This window comes from Scleropages formosus, chromosome 8 (assembly GCF_900964775.1).
Source record: "Scleropages formosus chromosome 8, fSclFor1.1, whole genome shotgun sequence".
NCBI lineage: Eukaryota > Metazoa > Chordata > Actinopteri > Osteoglossiformes > Osteoglossidae > Scleropages > Scleropages formosus.
The window spans coordinates 1,891,792-1,909,598 of NC_041813.1; the positions used below are offsets into that span (position 1 = coordinate 1,891,792).

Sequence of the window (17,807 nt, forward strand, 5' to 3'; positions counted from 1 at the left end):
CGTTTCCTTGAGCCTGGAAACCTCGCTTTCTCTCTACGGGCTCTCGCTCCCTTTCCCGTGAGCCCTCCCTACCATCTCCCTACTTTCCTTCCCTGCATTGGGACTCAGACGCCCATGAGAAAGTAAGCGCTCTCTCCCAGAGTCGCTGGAAGAGGCCCGCAAATGAGCCCCACCATCCATTTTTAGCGAAAGCCTCTCGAAAGCCTTCGCTCTCCCCCGGCCGCCGCCGCCGCCTTTCCGTCTCTTTCTTCATGTCAAAGATTCGTCACGGAGACACTCTGTCTGGAGGAAAGAGGGCGAAAGAACCTCTCCACACTAATAAAGCTCACGTGTAACAGACTCCTTCCACAGCATGTTCTTTTCGTAAAAAAAAAAAAAAAAAAAAAAAATTTGTCTTAAAAGACTTCTGTCCAACCCCCTCCATTAGGTACATCTCTCTTGGTAAATGATCCGTGAGGATCTGATACACCGAACCCGTTTTTAAAAATGTCATCTGGCGTGCTCCTGTCTGCCCGCCTCACTGCAGAGTATAAACTGAATCTACTACGGTACTTAATCCATGTCCTTTTTTCGAAGAATCCGCAACTGGATAGACATTAAGTCTCACAGCAATAGCTGATCTTGGCAAATAACGTTGACTTATCAAACCCTTATTGGCAGAACGCGAAACTGCGCCACATACCACAGCAAGTCTTTCGAACTGCAAGGAGCCCGAAAGGAGCCCGAAAGGAGCCGTACTTCTTCAACAGTAGCCAGCAGTGCTCACGGTACTAATGGATCTGGTTCCTGAGTAATAACTCGGAGACATGCGATGGCTTCAATGTGCCAAACACACTTTTCTCATCCATTCCTGAAAAGATGACGACGGGAAAGAGCCGTTTAAAAATCAAAGTGTCGCCACACATCCAAAATAAAATACGACTCCGTCCTCTGCGATGGAGGAGCCCCCCCCCCCGCCCGCTTGATATAAATCACCCAACACGTGTTCCTCGCCATGTGTATCAAAGTCTGAGCGACCCAAAGGAAACGACGTACACGTGCGAACCATTTAAAGCCGACCAACGCCGCGCCTTCTGCTCTTTTCCTCCAAACAAATAGGAAACATTTGTGTTCACCACCTGATTAATGGCTTTTCTCGAGAACTTTGCATAACTTCGACAACGGTCTGGGTGCCATAAAGCTGCACGTTCGTTCCAGAGCAACGGAAATGAAATCCCCAGGCGCTGAATGACCTGATGAAAATGAACCTTTTCCCTTATTCTTTAATACGCTTATTAATTAGTTAATGCAATTAATTATCATTTAAGACACACACCTAAGCACATCATACTAAATACGCACATTACACAATAATACACGTATACATGAATACGTAAGGCATTAATAGTAATTTGATATTAATTGTAAATGTAAATTATCTGCATAACAACATATGAATGTGAACAGGACACCTTTCGGGATTTCGCACCTTCAACATCGCAATTTTTTACACTTGTTCTATATATGTGGATGTGTTTACAGTTTCTCGGTGTGTGTGTGCCGTTCGCTTCTGATCCAGCGCTGCTGTTGCTAATGAAATAAAAAATAAAAGCGCCCAAGAGAAGTGTTGCGCAATACTGCACCGATGCCTGAAGAACAGGCAGAGGAAAACAGGCAAACGAAGGAGGGAGCGACAGGTTGCGGTAAACATGGTCGGCCCTAGCGGTCAATTCCTCCAGGCGACGCGGTTTAACTGCCGCACCCGGCCGCTCTCCGTGCGTATTGATCCAGACCTCCGGAGCAGCGCCTTCGGTCCTCATGTCTATTAATTCAGGAGCAACGCGTGACAGCAAAATAACGTTTGCAGTGCGAACCAGTTTTACAAGCGCTGCAGCGTACAGATCAGCTGACTGACATCCAGGCCGTTTCCAGCACCGTTTCAGGGTGGGTGGCAAAGCTCTCGGCAGGAAGCGACAGGCCAGCAGCAGTGAGGGTTCCCATCATTTTGAAAAATCCCTCCTTGGGGAGCGCTCCATTACGAGGAGAGCGACCCGAGACGACTCGCGCGAGCGGAGAACTGAGTCTCACTTAGTGTCCGAAGCTCAGAGGTCAAAGGTTAGAGGGCACATAGAGGCAGCAAATACCGCTGCTCCCTGTCAGTGATCAGCAGGGACTTGGGGTCGGGAAGGAGTTTACCCTCGGGTGTCCCTGTGCTCCTCAGCCACCGCTCGCCTTGTCGAGGCCTATTCTTCTGCTCGGGGTGGGTGCAGGCACACTTCATACCACAGGTTCCTCGATACCTTCACAAGACCTCCTTGAAATGGATCTCCATGAAACTGGTCCCATTTCTTACGGAGAAAAAGCACAGCTGTTCCTGCAGGCACTTTGCAACGGAACACACCGTTTCCCACGTGTCCGAAGCCAAAGTTCAGTTCGGCGCACGAGCTTCTCACCTGGGAATCGAGCGCTGGAAGGTTTCGAAGAGTTCTGGGCTCAAACGCACCCTGTGCAAGTGCACCTTTCGACGCCGCAGGGACTACGGGCGCTAGGCTGTTATGACGAGCTCTAACGAGGAAACACGTTTGCAGTGTGGCAGAGTAGCAGTGTAAGTCACCATGGTGAATAAGGTGTGTGGGCTGATAACACTACATAGTAAAGTTCATTGAGAGTCCTTTGGAGAAAAGCATCTGTTAAATAAATGTTTTAAAAAAAATGTAAATTTGATGCCCTCTGCTGGTCTTTTTAACAGTTAGGTCACTATGTTAAATGAAAATAAAAGGACACCCTAGAGGACAGTCTCAGCACAGGAGCCACATTTTTGCTCCCCTTCTTGATGTGACCAAGGAAACCATTGGTTTGAACACCTTACGAAATGCCAGGTTGGTATTAAATAGTTACATGGTATCATTTTTTTTTATTAAACATTAAAAACAGCTGGTATGATTTAAAAGGTACATAACCCCAGTAAGAGATGCACTAGGTGCTTGCCTTGCAGAGCACGATGGACTCATAGACATATACAGTATGGTGAGTGCGATCAGCGAGGGAAACGCAGCTTGGAATCGTGTACAGTGCGTACGCTGCCATCCTCATCTGCTCCTCAGGTGGACAGAGAGACCACACCTAGAGAGTCTGCAACTCTGGCTGTAAACCAGGGGCTGTCAAGAGACACAAATATTGAGTTGGTTTTCATCTCTTAACTGCTGTGTAATAATTTGCATCGTGTTCCCAAGGGGACTTCGGGTGCTAAAATGTATGAAACCCTACAACACTTGAGTGCTCAACAATATGTGCTTCTATGCTCTAAAATGACTGAAAATAGATGTTATGAAGATCCATTTCAAGAAAATATTTGTACTTCCTAGGTGAAGCTGAAAAACAATGAGGATTCATGCTGCCGAGGTGACTCAATAAAAAATATTTTATTTACAATTAAATTATTCAATCAATATTGGAAAAAAGGAAATGAGACACCTGTTCTCAGAGCCAACCAGACATTATAAATATAGATTTACAGGTTCCTCTTAACAGGATGCTTTCCCAAAATCCAAGAAAAGAAAAAAAAAAAAAAGGAGAAAAAAAAGCAGAGCATTTCAACCCCAGATTTTTAAACAGAATTACATGACAGCAATACTATGTGAACATCCTGCAACACCAGGAGTTAAATAAAGGGAATGACGAAAACGTGCCAAAACACTCAAACTCACCGTTTTAGCAAATACATACAAATTAATCCATTTCAAACAAAACGTCACAAAGTCGCACACCGTCAGTGGCAAAAATAATTGAAACAATGGAAAAGGTTTCAAATATTATTCACATTAGATATTCCCCTTCAGGCAGGAATCTATATTGTGTTCTGGAGTTCCTGTATGTAAAGATATTATATTTCATTTTGCACTATTCTAACAGGTACATACATAGTGCATGTTTGAGCCCTACCCAGAGTACACACATCAACGCTGTTCACAGAGAGATGTTGCTCAGAGAACACAAGTCACATACAAAGACAACAAGGTTTATTCATAAAGTATTGTCACCTGACCAGTGTCACCTCTACCTGAAGAGCAAGAACAAGAGAGAGATGTGGTGAAGATGCGATCCATCTTTCAATGTGCAATTAATATAAAAGCACGTTTGTAAAACGGGGTAAACAAAACCAAAGGCAAATGGTAAAGAATACCTGTGTAGTAACTGAGCAGTGCCATCGCGCATTTGTGGCGTTCAAATAAAACAGACCGAATGGCTGAAGTGGAGTAAGTACACTTTCACATAAAGCAAGAAATTAAAGTACATTAACCTCTGCAGAGCAGTGTAAACCTTGCAGTCGAAATCTGATATTGCCTTATATCGCTTCAGGAACAAACTTCCTACTCGCAAACACCCCCCCCCAAAAAGTGCAACCATTAAATTCCCAAACACTACAAAAACCGAGTGTATTTTCTAAATATTAATTGCTTTATGAATACAGCTTAAATAGAGATGAATGCAAACACACCCGTACTGCAATGGTTCACACGGATAACGTTAATTGCAGTTGCATCCCAGCCAAAAAACAAAGACATGTGCAAACCAAGGATATCACACACAGTATACACACAGTACTTCAATACAAAGGAGAAGACTTCCTCAGAACCTTGAACTGTATAACTCAAGACTTTGGTCATTGGCAATTAATTTTTTGTTTTTGTATTACGTTATTAGTTTTTAGGTGTTTTATTGTAATTCTTGGAATACATCAAGTTGTGCTGAGCTACAAAAATCCAACTGGTAACAGAGAATAAACATCTGCACATATGAACGTTTCCTCAATTTGGCCAATTTTTTAATAACAATGTTTCCAGGAACATTCGATTATGGATTATTATCCGATTATGATGTGTTTAATGCACCATCAAAGTCGTTAATATCTCCTTAAATGAGTACAGTAAATCTATAAAAATGCAGGAGTACACACGGGTGCGGCGGAATGGAAACACATGTGGACTCTTTAAATCGGGAAAGGCAGGAGGGCCTTGTACTGACATCCTAGACACCACCTTTCGCCTGGAAGGTCATTCCCGACCAACACTCAACAAAGAGCAACGTATTATTCATAGAGCATGAAGCAGCTTGTTATTCCATCTTCGACATCTCAAACTTTGTTGTCATAATTTCCTAAAAGAACAACAACATTGTGACAACAGCAACGGAAGACGACGGAATTCACACAGCTTTAAAAAAAAAAACTACAGATTTCGCAGATAAACTGATCAAATAGTGAAGTGTTTAAATTTCTCCCACTGGAAAAATCAACACTTAATTTGCATGACAATTCTAATGAATTCCTGAATATTTGGAACACCTTACGGAGTATATTAGAAAGTGCTGCATGATCATAACTGTGATATACTGTTACCTTTTGGCCCTGAGCCCTCGCTCTATGTAGTATGTGGACATATTTACATTTTCTCAGTGTACTGTCTGCATTCTGTTGTGACCCTGTGCTATTTTTAAACCATTAAAAAAAAAAAATCATTAAGAGGAAATGAAACCATTTATATTTCAAAATGAGAGGAAAATTGTTTTCAGTGAAATATAAAAATATTTACCTCATCCGAGTCAAGAAGAACTGGGAGAGCACTGCCAAGGGAAAACAATTTATTATACTACAGGAAGCACAAGACAAATCACTTAAATGTGATCATGAGCGGCAGGAAGCCTACAAAAAGTGTCTCTCTAACCCTGGAAATAACACACAGTCCCTACAGCCAATGCTCACTCATTACACTTGCCTGGAAAGGACACTCGGGGCTCTTACGTTTAGTAATACCTTCTGTTAATATTATTATTGTTTGTTCACTCATCTGACATTTTTCGCCAAAGTCAATTACATGTGTTACAGTCTGTTACATCTGTGTATTAAGTTACAATTATTTACCAGTTTACACTGCTGGGTGATTTTTACTGGTGCAATTCAGCTGCAAGTACTCGGCTCAAGGGTATTACGGCAGGAAGTACGTTCCAATGGAGCAACACACAAATACTTACGCGTCCGTCAGGGAACTGGGTATGTTCTCCTCAACCCACTTCAAGTCTTCATCCTAAAAAACCAGTCGTATAAGAAAGCAACAATTGAGAATAATGCAGCTATTCAGTACTGCCACCCACTGGGGGTCAAGATACTCAGTTTTTTAACCAATTCCTTCTGATATTCATTGACTTTGTTAATGGAGGTCAATGAGCAGAGGCGTGACCATTGAATGTTTGTGCTTAGTGCTTCCGAGCTGCAAAAGGTGAAATAAGAGTGAACAGCAAGGTAATAAAGATGGAAGTGGAAGGAACTGTAACTTATTTTTTGAGGCATTACCATCATTGACACCAGTTGAGGGCAGTGAATCCTGACCCATAATTTTACCAAGATGACATGTAGAAAGAAGCAAGGTGTCACTTACAGCACTTGGGGGAGGCTTTGTTGTTCCGTTTGATTCAGACTTTGATGATCGCAGTTTAATGCCTTCACCTGCGAAAGACAAAGAGGAGTTCCACTTCTCATTTCACATTAAAAAACGGAATATTCAACAGCATCATGTAATAATGCGGTGTAATAAAGTGCTTTGTACAGTCACAGCATGTTGCCGTACCCAAGTTTGTGGAAACCAAGAACTCCTCAATTTCTTCATCATCTGAGTCATCAATTAATGGAGTAAAGGCATACCTAAATGATGCAAATAAAAATGTCATTTTAACAAATAACACAGCTTGTAGAAGATCCGAAAGAAAGAAAGAACTCTGAAAAGGGGCAGCTGGTAGTGTAGTTGTTAGAGCTACTGCCTTTGGACCCAAAGATTGCAGGTTTGAGTCTTACCTCCAGCAGTAGTACCCTTGAGTAAGGTACTTACCCTAAAAACTGTTCCAGTAAAAATTACCCAGGTGTATAAATGGGTAAATAATTGTAGGTAACTTAACATTGTAAGTCGCTTCAGAAAAAAGCATCATCTAAGTGAATAAATATAATGTAAATGTAGTACATTTTTCTAATGTTCAAAATTATCTCAAACAATAAACCACAATGAGCTTCATGCTGGACAGTCAATTACAGGGTTATTCATTTATGGCTGAGGGGACTAAATGGTTTAACTTTTAGCCAGTGAACTACAATTATTATTTAGCTGACACTTTTCTCCAAATGTATATATGATTTATTAACCATTATATATCTTGACATTAGCCTCCAAGGTAACTTACACATGAAATTTGCTTACTAATCTCCTTACAATGATTTAGCCATTCATACATCTGAGGCACTTTGTTTTGGTGCAATTAAAGGGAAATGCCTCAAGGGTAACAGTAGGATGCTGGATTCAAACAAGTGACCTCCAAGTAAAGAGGTAGCAGTTTAACCACCACATAACCTGTTGCCCCAAAATGAACTCATATGACTTCCTTTCTGAGCTCTCAGCCACAGGCAGAGATCTGGGAAGCTTGCTGGACACAGGCCTGCAGGGCCCAATCTATACAGTGCAGTTCCATCACAAGGGATTCAGACTTCAAATGACATCCATGTAGCAAAATATCCCATCTAGTTCGGGATCTTAAAAGCTGCCAAAACTGAAATGGGTACAATAATGTCAGGTTAATGGCGCACACAAAGGTGGCCACTGACTACAAAGGATGCACATTCACCTCTGGTTGTTTGCTGACGGTCTCCATAGAAACATGATGACAATCAAGATGATAGAGAAGAGGAACCTCCAGAAAGCATCATCCACCCAGATCTCCTTCCAATCCTGCAAAAGGAAGTTCAAACAGAAAACCTGACAGCACTGGCAGCACTCCACAGAGACTTCTTTAAAAAGTCATATTTACTGTAATGAGCTTTTTCCTTTTGCAAATCACTTTAAAAATTGCGATTAGAAATTCTCAATTGATGTCATTACCACAGTAGTGAAACTAGATATTAAAAGAACAGAAATTTAATTCAAGGAGCACATAAAGCAGTAAATAAAGCCTGAGTCAATATAAGAACTTCTACTGCTATATTTTTCCCAAGTTGTAAATCAAAAAAAAAAAAAAAAAAAGGAGTATTTGCTCCTACAATAAGAGACTTGAATCATTACCGTTGGAATACCATGAAGAGACTCAAAATGCAAATACTATCGTCAGTGAAAGTTATACTACTAAAACTGAATTTTTAATGTCACAAAAGTCCAAACAGAACAATGTTGTACTCACAGACTGGCAATCAGCAAGCCGAAATTTTTTCGTTGTCCATACCATGAAAATAATGGAAGCTGAAAAAGTTCAACATCCACAGACATTTCTTTATTCATCTATGGAGTTAAATTATCATTTTATTTAGCTCATACTTTTGCCCAGGGCTACTACCAATGATAGGTTTGCACAACACAAAAAGTGCTCATCCAGTTATCTGCTATAAATCATATGCCAACAGTGCAGGATGAAATACTGTACCGTACCCAACGCAGTATAGCGTATTCCGGCCAGTATGTTACTAACCTATGATTGCGAGGATGAGCGTGTTGGTAAAGTGCCGATAAAGAGACAACTTCATAGGATTCCTCCTTAGCTTTAACGTCTTTATGGTTTGGGCCAAACTGACGAATATGTAGACATTAGTTAAGGAAAGGGGATGACTTGAGCACGAGAACTGCCGCATATGGTCCCAAACACAGAACAAAATCTAAACAGTTTAACAAAAGAAAAGCGCTAAAGCAACAAAAACATTGATGCAAAAAAATCACAAGGGATTCAGCAACAATAGAAAAAAAGACACATGCACACAGCTCATGACTAAATAGTCATTTTTCAGCAGAAAGGTTCCTGAATCAAATATAGAACGCAGAGGAGAAGAGGGACAGAACACAGGGGGAACGACTGGCACGGGGAAGTGTTCGGCAGGCTGCGCCCAACACAGAATAAAGGATATCCACCAGCAGAGAGAGGAGTCAAGCAGAGCCAGGGGAATATTGGCGAGCAGGGCCAGGTCGGAGTCCTTGGCCTACAGAGCAGGATGGACGGCAAGAGGAAGAGAGGACAAAAGCCAGTGAGGGATAGAGCACTTCCAGCAGCATCGAAGCACAGAAAAGAGCTGGGAGAAAGAAAACTCTTGCACAAATTCAGCAAGGTTAGCAAATGCAGCTTTAACAAATAAATCAGCATCCCCCGGGTTTTGGGCTCTTGCTTAATTTATTTAAACAGCAGTTCACAAAAACAGCAGAAATAAAAATGGAAACTCCAATTGAGGTCTAGGAATACTGAAGACCAAACTCCTCTTTCCTTTCTCATACTTCCAGAGAAGTATGAGAGTACAAGTTAATCCAGCAACACTGATACAGAGTAGAAAAGTGTGCGATGAAACTGTTGTGAAGGATATGAACCAGATGCAGCAGGAGTCAAACACAGCGAGAACAATTCCAGTAATGAGAGCCGGGCCATTGTCTTGCCCCTTTTAAAACATGGACACAACATGCAGTTACACAACGCTGCACAGGTACACACATCTTGACTATACCTGGTCATAGCACCGAGCACAAAGTTCTAACCAAGTCCAGTTAAGTTGGACAAGAATGCCAGCGGCCTACATGGGCATGAGACATCGGCCACGGCACAGCCTACACATTGTACTACAGTGAGGGAATAAGTGAGACACGGAAGTAGAGTCACCTTCATGCAGAGAGACAGACTGAACAGCGCTACTGTACCCCGGTAATCCTCAAGACTCCCTCGATGGCAGCAAAGGCAAAATACAGGACACCGAGACCCACCACTCTGTGCATGACGGTCCCCAGGCGAGGCCTAATGAAAGGAGAAAGACGGAGATGAAGACGTGCACACTTCGCTGTCTCTCACAGATCTGTCATCCGCCAGCGAATGAGCCGAGTCACACTGCGCGCACACACACTTTAATCATCTCTCCGTCACATGAAATGAAAGCAGCTACAGCAAGCAACACACCAGGTAAACACACAACTCGCATCACTCAAACCTGAGTACTGAAGACAAATCAGAAAACCAAAAATGAAAATTAAGTTGCTAGTGAAAAGGCACACAAAAATTACAAAAAGGTAAACGTAAGAAAACACTCATTAAATTCATTACATGGACAAAATTAATACCTCTCTCTGACCTCTGTTTATATTGACTGACTAAGCAGGTGCTCTTTTCCAGGAAACCACACAGGAAGCGAGACGAGAAAAGCCAGGGGGTTGGTGGCGATCTGTGTACTGGGTCATTACGTCTCCCAAAAGTCTTCATTCTTTTGGGCCTTTGTGCACGATTTCACAAATGTTTTCTACCCTCTGCAAAATATCATTTTTATACCCAGGTGGATAATTGTCCTGAGGAATTACTGAGATAGAGCAAAGGTGAGCTAACCCATAGAGGTAGGTAGGTAGGGTAAGTGCCACTGAGACAAATTCAACGTATGACGATCACCATGTGGTTTTCACAGTAAGGGAAGGTACGGAGGTGGTTCACCGTTGCCTTATACCTCGGACTGTGGCCCATGAGGACGCAGTGGCAAGGTATTTACACTTTTAACTGGTACAACAGTAGCAGGCTCACTTGATTATCCCGTAACCTAGGCTGACGATGATGACCAGGAGACGAGCCAACGTCCTCTTCAGAGCAGAGACGAGCTCCGCAAAGATCAGCAGGCCTTGGGCTGTGACACGGCAAACACACACATAGCAGAGTAACGCAGACTTCCTTAGTGCCGTTGCTGAGATTTGCACCTCTAGTCGGATGTATGATTCAGTCAAATTTTTGTGCATAACCCAAAGGAGGAGTTCGATATCAGATCACTTCTATGGGCCGCTATTCAAGAAATATGTGCAGTCAAAAATGGTACCATCACACAAACTCTGCTTTGCTGTGTTAGACTATAAAGTTCTTAATCTGTTCTTAAATGCAGTTTCGTTTAGCGAGCTGTACATTGCTGTGGAGAAAAGTGTCCGCTACATTAATAAATGCAAATGTAAGCAAGCGTTGCTCGCTCACTATGTAATTTATAACTAAGAATAAATTCACTTGTTTTTTATGAGTGCAAGAAGCATTGCTCTCTACTGAGAACATTTATGAAGGCACCAATGAAGGTGGGTGGTCAACGGCACTCACAGGCTGAGCCCACTGCATTGGTGTTCTCATACTCTGCACAGAAGACTGCCATCTCAACCATGCCCAGGAAGATGACACCAGCGATCCAGAACTGGATCCGAAGCAGGTCTTTCCAGTAGCAGGCCGACCACAGGAACCAGAAGAGAGCGTACAGGATGTACACCATGCACATCACCATGTAGAACTGCCAAAAAGTGCAGGGATGTTTGGCAGAGACACACAGCAATAAAGGCACAGGTTCAGTTCTACTGCAATCATCTGCAAAATTATTCCCCTCATCATACTTCCACTCTAATTCTTTCTTTTGCAAAGTACAGAGATTTACCAACACTGTGAATGAAGATCTGAGCTCTTTACTCCATGAACCAAATCGCTGTTGTGTTTGATCCCTCGTGATTTTTACCTGCTATAAGCTGCAGAGACGAAAGCAGGTTCTTACTGCTTCTTACTGTTATTAACAAAATAAAATTCTCTATACAACCATTTGCCATTTCCAGAATAAAGCACAAGAGTAGAAAGACCCAAGAAACAAAAGCCACAGCCCCTTCATAAAGCATTTCATATTAAGGAAGAACTGAACACTTACAATCATGAGTGGCCATTCAGTTATGGAGATGAAACCATGAGAACCCTTCATCACAACACTGACTGAAGAGACAGAAACATTTAGAAAACACTTTCATTGGGATTTCATTAGGGAAGGGTCCCTAATTTGCAGAGTAAACTAAAGTACAAGGGATCCATTTTCAAAAGTCAACATATAGGATTAAGGAATAAGACTTTTTTTGGTTTTACACGTTCACAGTTGTCACGTTATTTTCAGCACGTCAGATGAACTGCATAAACAAGTCTCTCTAAAATTAAAGCAATCCACTTCAGTGCAAAAATTGCCTTTTAAAGCATTTTAAAAATATCAAACAGGGAAAAATAAAAAGAATCACCAGTTAAATTCCAGTTGCCCTTCGGATTCGTTGATTCAATTAACACAACCAGCAGATACGGCCCATCTCTCCACGTGGTGGCAATGACATGCTCCTGAGGTCAGAGATTAATGGAAACAGTGAGGTTTTAATGTGTATTTTAAAATAAAATAAAATAAAATAAAAAAAACTGGACAAAAAACTATGGATAATGTATAAATGTGTATCCTGAGCAACTTAAAAAAAGAGCAAAGGTCCAAAGCCACACGGCTACATCAGGTGGGAACTTAAAGTTTTACCTTAGAGGAACCTGGTTCCAGTTCATCTGCTATCCATCCGGTGTAATTTAAACTCTATAAAAAAATAAAACGGTTTCAGATGTTTATATTTCACAGATACAAAAAAACCCATGCAACATGATTACTTTTAAGTTAAATGTTATGATGATTTACTAGCTAATCATGGTGGTCTTAAACTTTATATATAAAAAAGTAACAATACAGTTAATATAATCAAAATACACACAAAACATGAAAAATGTACCCATATGTCACTTAGCAGGATTAAATAAAATTAAAATACCAGAAAGAAAAATATTTATGTATGACAGTAACTCCAACATATTTTACACTATTGATAACACAAATATTACTTATAGGCTGTCTTTTAAAGTCACTTTTATTCAGTCATTCATTATCAACAAAAACTGGCCCAGCACAGGGCTGCGGAGGTCCAGAGTCTATCCAGGAAGCATACGGTGTGAAGCAGGGTACACACTGGATGGGGCTGTCAGTCCAGCCTTTCCCAGTACAACGTTACTAAGAAATATCTGCCAACAGATGATCTCCATTTCATTGTCATATTAAGGCTTTACTTACTCTAGCAGTTGTTTCCAGAGTAAGGTACAGGGTAATATACTACATCTAGCCAGAAAACAGCTACACAAACAACACGAAGGACAAAACCCTTTTACGCACATCTCTGTCTCAAAACGTCTGATACAAGAAGTGATGTTGCTGTAAAATTATGCACTGCATAGCCTGTGTTTTGTGTATGTTCATAAAGAGCATAAAGACTTTCCACAATATATATTTCCATGTCTACGTGTAAAGACAAAACACTGGAAAAAGTCTACTTTCTGAGTACATGGCAACAATGACTAAGATGGTGTGAATAAGCAACCTGAGTGAAACAGGAATTTCAGGGAAAAGGAATTCCAGCCACGTCAAGTGTCAAGACATCCACGATAAGATACTGATTTGACCTGAGTAGCAAGTTGCTGCTATATTTCGCTCAGGTAACAAGAATGGGGAAGCAGACCAAGCCTGCTGAGTCTTGCAAGGTCCTCAGCACTAGGGCCTTCTTAGAGCCAGTGCAATATGGACTGCATATATGAGGGTTAGGGAATTCCAACAATGGACAATGCTGTCACCAGTTTCAGTTTACTATTCCACATGTAAGAAATAATATCATCTCACCTGTGGAGAGAGAGAAATCGGGACTAAATAATAGGATATGTCTTTTACACAGACACCACGGTATGCACCCCATGAAGCACGGTCCTAAGTGTACTCTGCCTCGCACCCTAAGCCTCCAGGAGACTCTGGGACACAATGACCCTACTATCGGCATGCGGCTATTGATAAAGGATGGACGGACGGACGGACGGACGGACAGTGGTATGTGAATTGCTCGTTATTATTAAAAGAGAATACCGACAGGTCAGATAAGTTCAGCTGACATGACAAAAATAAAGAACTGGATGAGTCGCTTTCCAATTTCTTTCATACCATCCATGAAATTTTCAACTTCACACAGTTCTCACTCAGCATTATCCCTATTCAATTTTCAGAAAAACTAAAGCATTTGGTCAAACCAAACCAAACACAACACCAAGTATAAGACACTCACTCACCTGCTTGTTATTGAGCTGACTTTCGTCCACTGCGAGAGGTAACGCTTTTGTTTTCTTAAACATAAAGCACATAAAAATGTGACTTAAAGAATTATAAATTCAGACTACCAATATCTAATGGAGTTTTGATCACTTTTCAAAAAGGATATAAGCAAAAAGAAAAAGACGAGAAAAGAGCAGCAAGGTCTCCTAGCAGTACAATGTACATATATAAAATACATACAACTGTTATCAGCAAAGCAAAGAAATTATGATAAAATGATATTAAAAAAAAAAAAACACGACAGCCTGCAGTTATACCACTTCAGGAGAAACCATGACAAAGCCAAAGAAATATGTGTCAAATAAAAATCCTACAGAGGTCTACCAAAGATGGGAGGATGTGAAAGTGTAACTCCTGACTGAAGAAAACACAGTGCTGCGCGTTAATACACACTCACATTGAGCATGGGGAAAATACGCATCTCCTTGTTGCACGTCACTGGCGGGTGCTTGTGCTCAATGTACTCCCCAGGAGCAAAAGGCACCGGGTCCAGCGACTCCCCGCGACTCAGAGCCGTTTTATCATACATTTCCTGGGAAAATTCAAATGTTCAGAATTGAACCCACAATTTACATCATATTTCTACTACAGTATCTGGATGGGTTTCTGATGTTTACACCATTTCACGTGGTTGATATTATACTTTGCTCTTTCGGTTCTATGCTGAAATTAACGTGCAGCCTAATGTGTAAATTACAAGCAAATACATAAGAAATTTTGACTTGTGCTGCAGAAGCTGTTTTAGTTTGGACAAGAAAAAAACGCTGATATTTAAGGCGAACGCACTTACTTCAATATTGTTATATTCATTGTGACAGGGATGATATTTCAGATACCAGTGGATGGTAAACTTGACTTCTTCAGGACAACCAAAGGATTTTACTAGAATATGGACACAGCACACATTTTTGAGCAAGAGCGCAGCACACACTGCCTGTTCACACACATCAGTACACTTGATGGAACAAAGACACATGAGCACACTTGAGGGAAAGAAGCCACTTCCAGACTTACTTTTTAATTTGATATCAGTGCCGGAGTACATGGATTTCTTCAAAAGCGAAGGTCTCGATGTCTAGAAAAGCAGAGATGGACATCTTTAAACACCACCCGTATATTTGAGCGAAGGCGCCAGTATTTGCACAGTCATGAGCACGCCAAAGAAAGTCATCTCCGTTTACACGGTGCAACCGGACACTAAAGTCAGGACGAGTTCAGTGGAAAAGACAAGGTCCTTCAATGATTGATGCGTCCCACGTATGCGACGTCCACATGATTAGAAGCGTTTCGGTAAGTTCCCCGATGCTCCCGCGCGTCTCACTCGGGCCCGAAAGTCCGAGGACAGGTGACGGTACGGGCCCTTCCCCGCCCCACACCCGGCAAAAGCATTTACACTGGTAATTAAACCGCTCTTCAAAAACACCATGAATAATTGACTACATTCCCACTCAATAAAACAGGAGCTGCGTGGCGATCCCATAGGCAGTGGCAGGCATTTTTATTATTACCAATCGTCTAAATACAACTGCACACTGATTCAGCAAGACTGGAGCTGGAGCTTCATAACCTGAGCCAAGTGCACTTTCTATAGCGCTAGGCAGTGACCAGTTCGAGGCCCAGCGACGAGGGGCAGCTCCACCGCCACATCGTAACATTTACATTTATTCATTTAGCTGACACTTTTCTCCAAAGTGACACAATCATTTGCCCAAGCAGGGTGACTTTACTGGTGCAACTGAGCATAAGTACCTTGCCCAAGGGGTTTTACAGCTGGAGGTGGGATTCGAACCTACATCCACAGGGAGGGAGCAGCTCTACATTACAGTTATCATCAGTGTTACATCAATGTAGGCCGAGCGCCTCGATCCAGGGGGACAGAAGCAGCGATTCGAACCCGCAGCCTTCTGATTGTGTGGTGACAGCATTAAGTTACACGATTTATTCATTTTGTCTGATGCTTTTCTCCAAGGAGACTTACAAAGGTCACAATTATTATAGTTACCAGCTTATATTATTTACACATGATGATTTACAGTTGGGCACTAGTGTTACTGGAACATTACTAGCCTGGTACTTTGCTCAACTTGGGTACTCAGCAATGGGGATCCACGCGGAAACTTTAACCACAGCTGACAGCAGTAACCTACCTAATTATAAGCCCCGATGACAGCATAAACAACACTGACTGAACGATACAATGTTTCACACTGTTGTCACAAGAGAATCTCGCGCACAAACCGGCGCAGCAAAACCACAGCTGAGAGACTCATTCACTCAACTGCTGCCCGAGGTCCGACTCCTCGATTTCGGAGCCCCCCTCCTCGACTATCTGTATCTGGCGGGCGCTTACGTTAAACATGGTGATTTCCCACTGTCCCGTCTCCGGCGTCGCCTCGGCGCCATCGATGAAACTGCTCAGCAGGGTCCCGACCGACAGCAGAGAGAAGAACAGCAGGTTGGATTTTCGCCCGGCGAGGAGGAAGCTCCACGACGTCGCGCGCCACGCGCCGCCGGCCATGTTCGCCCGTAGAGCGCGAGGGGCTACGTGGCCGACGACCTGCTGCCGGCAGGAAACGGCGAACGTCTCACCTGCGCTCTGTCGGGACTGACGGCTGTGACGTTCGCCGCCTCGAGCGCTGCGCGGCTGCTGCGCGGCTGCTGCGCAGAACGCGGCACACCCGTATTGAGGGTCACGCAGCCGGACGACTCGGCGCCTGCGCAACAGCGCGAGGCCTTTCAGCTGCCTGCGAACAGGAATTAGGCGTTTCGGGGACGGCGAACGTGTAGATTTGGTTATAGAGTTATAAAATACTGACCCCCGACTGGAGGTTTCCGTAACATGTCACACACTAACCTGTACCCAAGTTGCAAGTTAAGGATGATACCTATAAATATTTACCAATTTACACAGCAGAGTAAATATACTGGAGCAATTTTTAGGTTAAGTACCTTAGTCAGGCCAGGGTATTGCAGCTGGAGGGGGATTCACAGGTGCGAGCTTTGTGAACCTAAGAGAGCAGCGCTAAGTCAGTCGACCGCCACACTACCGGCTGTGTCCCTAGATAATTAAGAATGAAAGTGCCTCGATACTTTATTACTTTGGGACTTGATGCTTATTTTACTTTCTCTGCGTTTTTGCTGTGAGTAGCGCTGGTGCTATCAGAAACAATATTTAAAAAATAAACTGAAGACAACGCTCCCTGTCGCCAAACGGTGGTGCCCTAGTCCGCAGAATATGGCGGTGACGTCACCACGCACACCCGCAGCGGCCACTGCGGAGCGCATGAGGTACATAACGCAACGCCGACCGTTTCCCACGTGACGTTTGCTGGAGGAAAAGCGGACATCTGGAAGGGGAGATTTTTTTTCCAGACAAACTGGAAAGTTTACGCAGCATAGTTTAAGTTGCACTTATCTACTTGGCTTGTCACAGGTGCTAACAAAAATGTGTTATTCAATACCTGACCGCTGCAGTCCATACGGTTTCTTAATTTGCTTAACATTCACACCTTAAAGTTACAGTAACATTTAATTTCCCAACCCATATTTTTTATTTATACATCATAATTGAGGTAAAACACTTCAGACACTATCAGCTGCCCACAATATGTTGGCATATTATTGACTAATGCAAAAAAAGTATGAAATATTTCAAGCACACATACTATATACACTGCTGACTTCATAAACTCAGGAATAAAATTTATACAATCATCACACAAAGATTCAAGCCATTTTCACATTTAAAATAGAAAAGTAGTTCAGGAGCACTTCGCTTTCCGTGTTATTTACCGCTCTGACTTCCATTGCACTTTCTTCCAAAAATACTGTT

At 42.4% G+C, this 17,807-nt stretch overlaps 1 protein-coding gene across 2 annotated transcripts; it reads right to left on the reverse strand.

Moving 5' to 3' along the window:
• Positions 1 to 3,422: 3,422 nt before the first annotated feature.
• Positions 3,423 to 16,615, reverse strand: tmem87b (transmembrane protein 87B). 2 transcript variants are annotated; one of them, XM_018738185.2, is made up of 20 exons: positions 16,326 to 16,615; positions 14,990 to 15,050; positions 14,766 to 14,857; positions 14,373 to 14,507; positions 13,933 to 13,986; positions 12,317 to 12,370; positions 12,039 to 12,132; positions 11,684 to 11,745; positions 11,098 to 11,281; positions 10,546 to 10,645; positions 9,684 to 9,777; positions 8,909 to 8,980; positions 8,479 to 8,587; positions 8,194 to 8,252; positions 7,645 to 7,748; positions 6,603 to 6,676; positions 6,414 to 6,481; positions 6,010 to 6,062; positions 5,571 to 5,601; positions 3,423 to 5,136 (listed from the first exon to the last, which is right to left on the reverse strand). In XM_018738185.2, the coding sequence occupies exons 1-20, from the start codon at positions 16,491 to 16,493 to the stop codon at positions 5,095 to 5,097; spliced, it is 1,710 nt and encodes a 569-aa protein (XP_018593701.2). In that variant the 5' UTR covers positions 16,494 to 16,615; the 3' UTR covers positions 3,423 to 5,094. The 2 variants fall into 2 exon arrangements, with proteins under 2 accessions (XP_018593701.2, XP_018593702.2); XM_018738186.2 differs by lacking the exon at positions 8,909 to 8,980 and adding an exon at positions 9,356 to 9,427 and having other exon boundaries at positions 3,425 to 5,136; positions 16,326 to 16,613.
• Between the last annotated feature and the right edge of the window lie 1,192 nt (positions 16,616 to 17,807).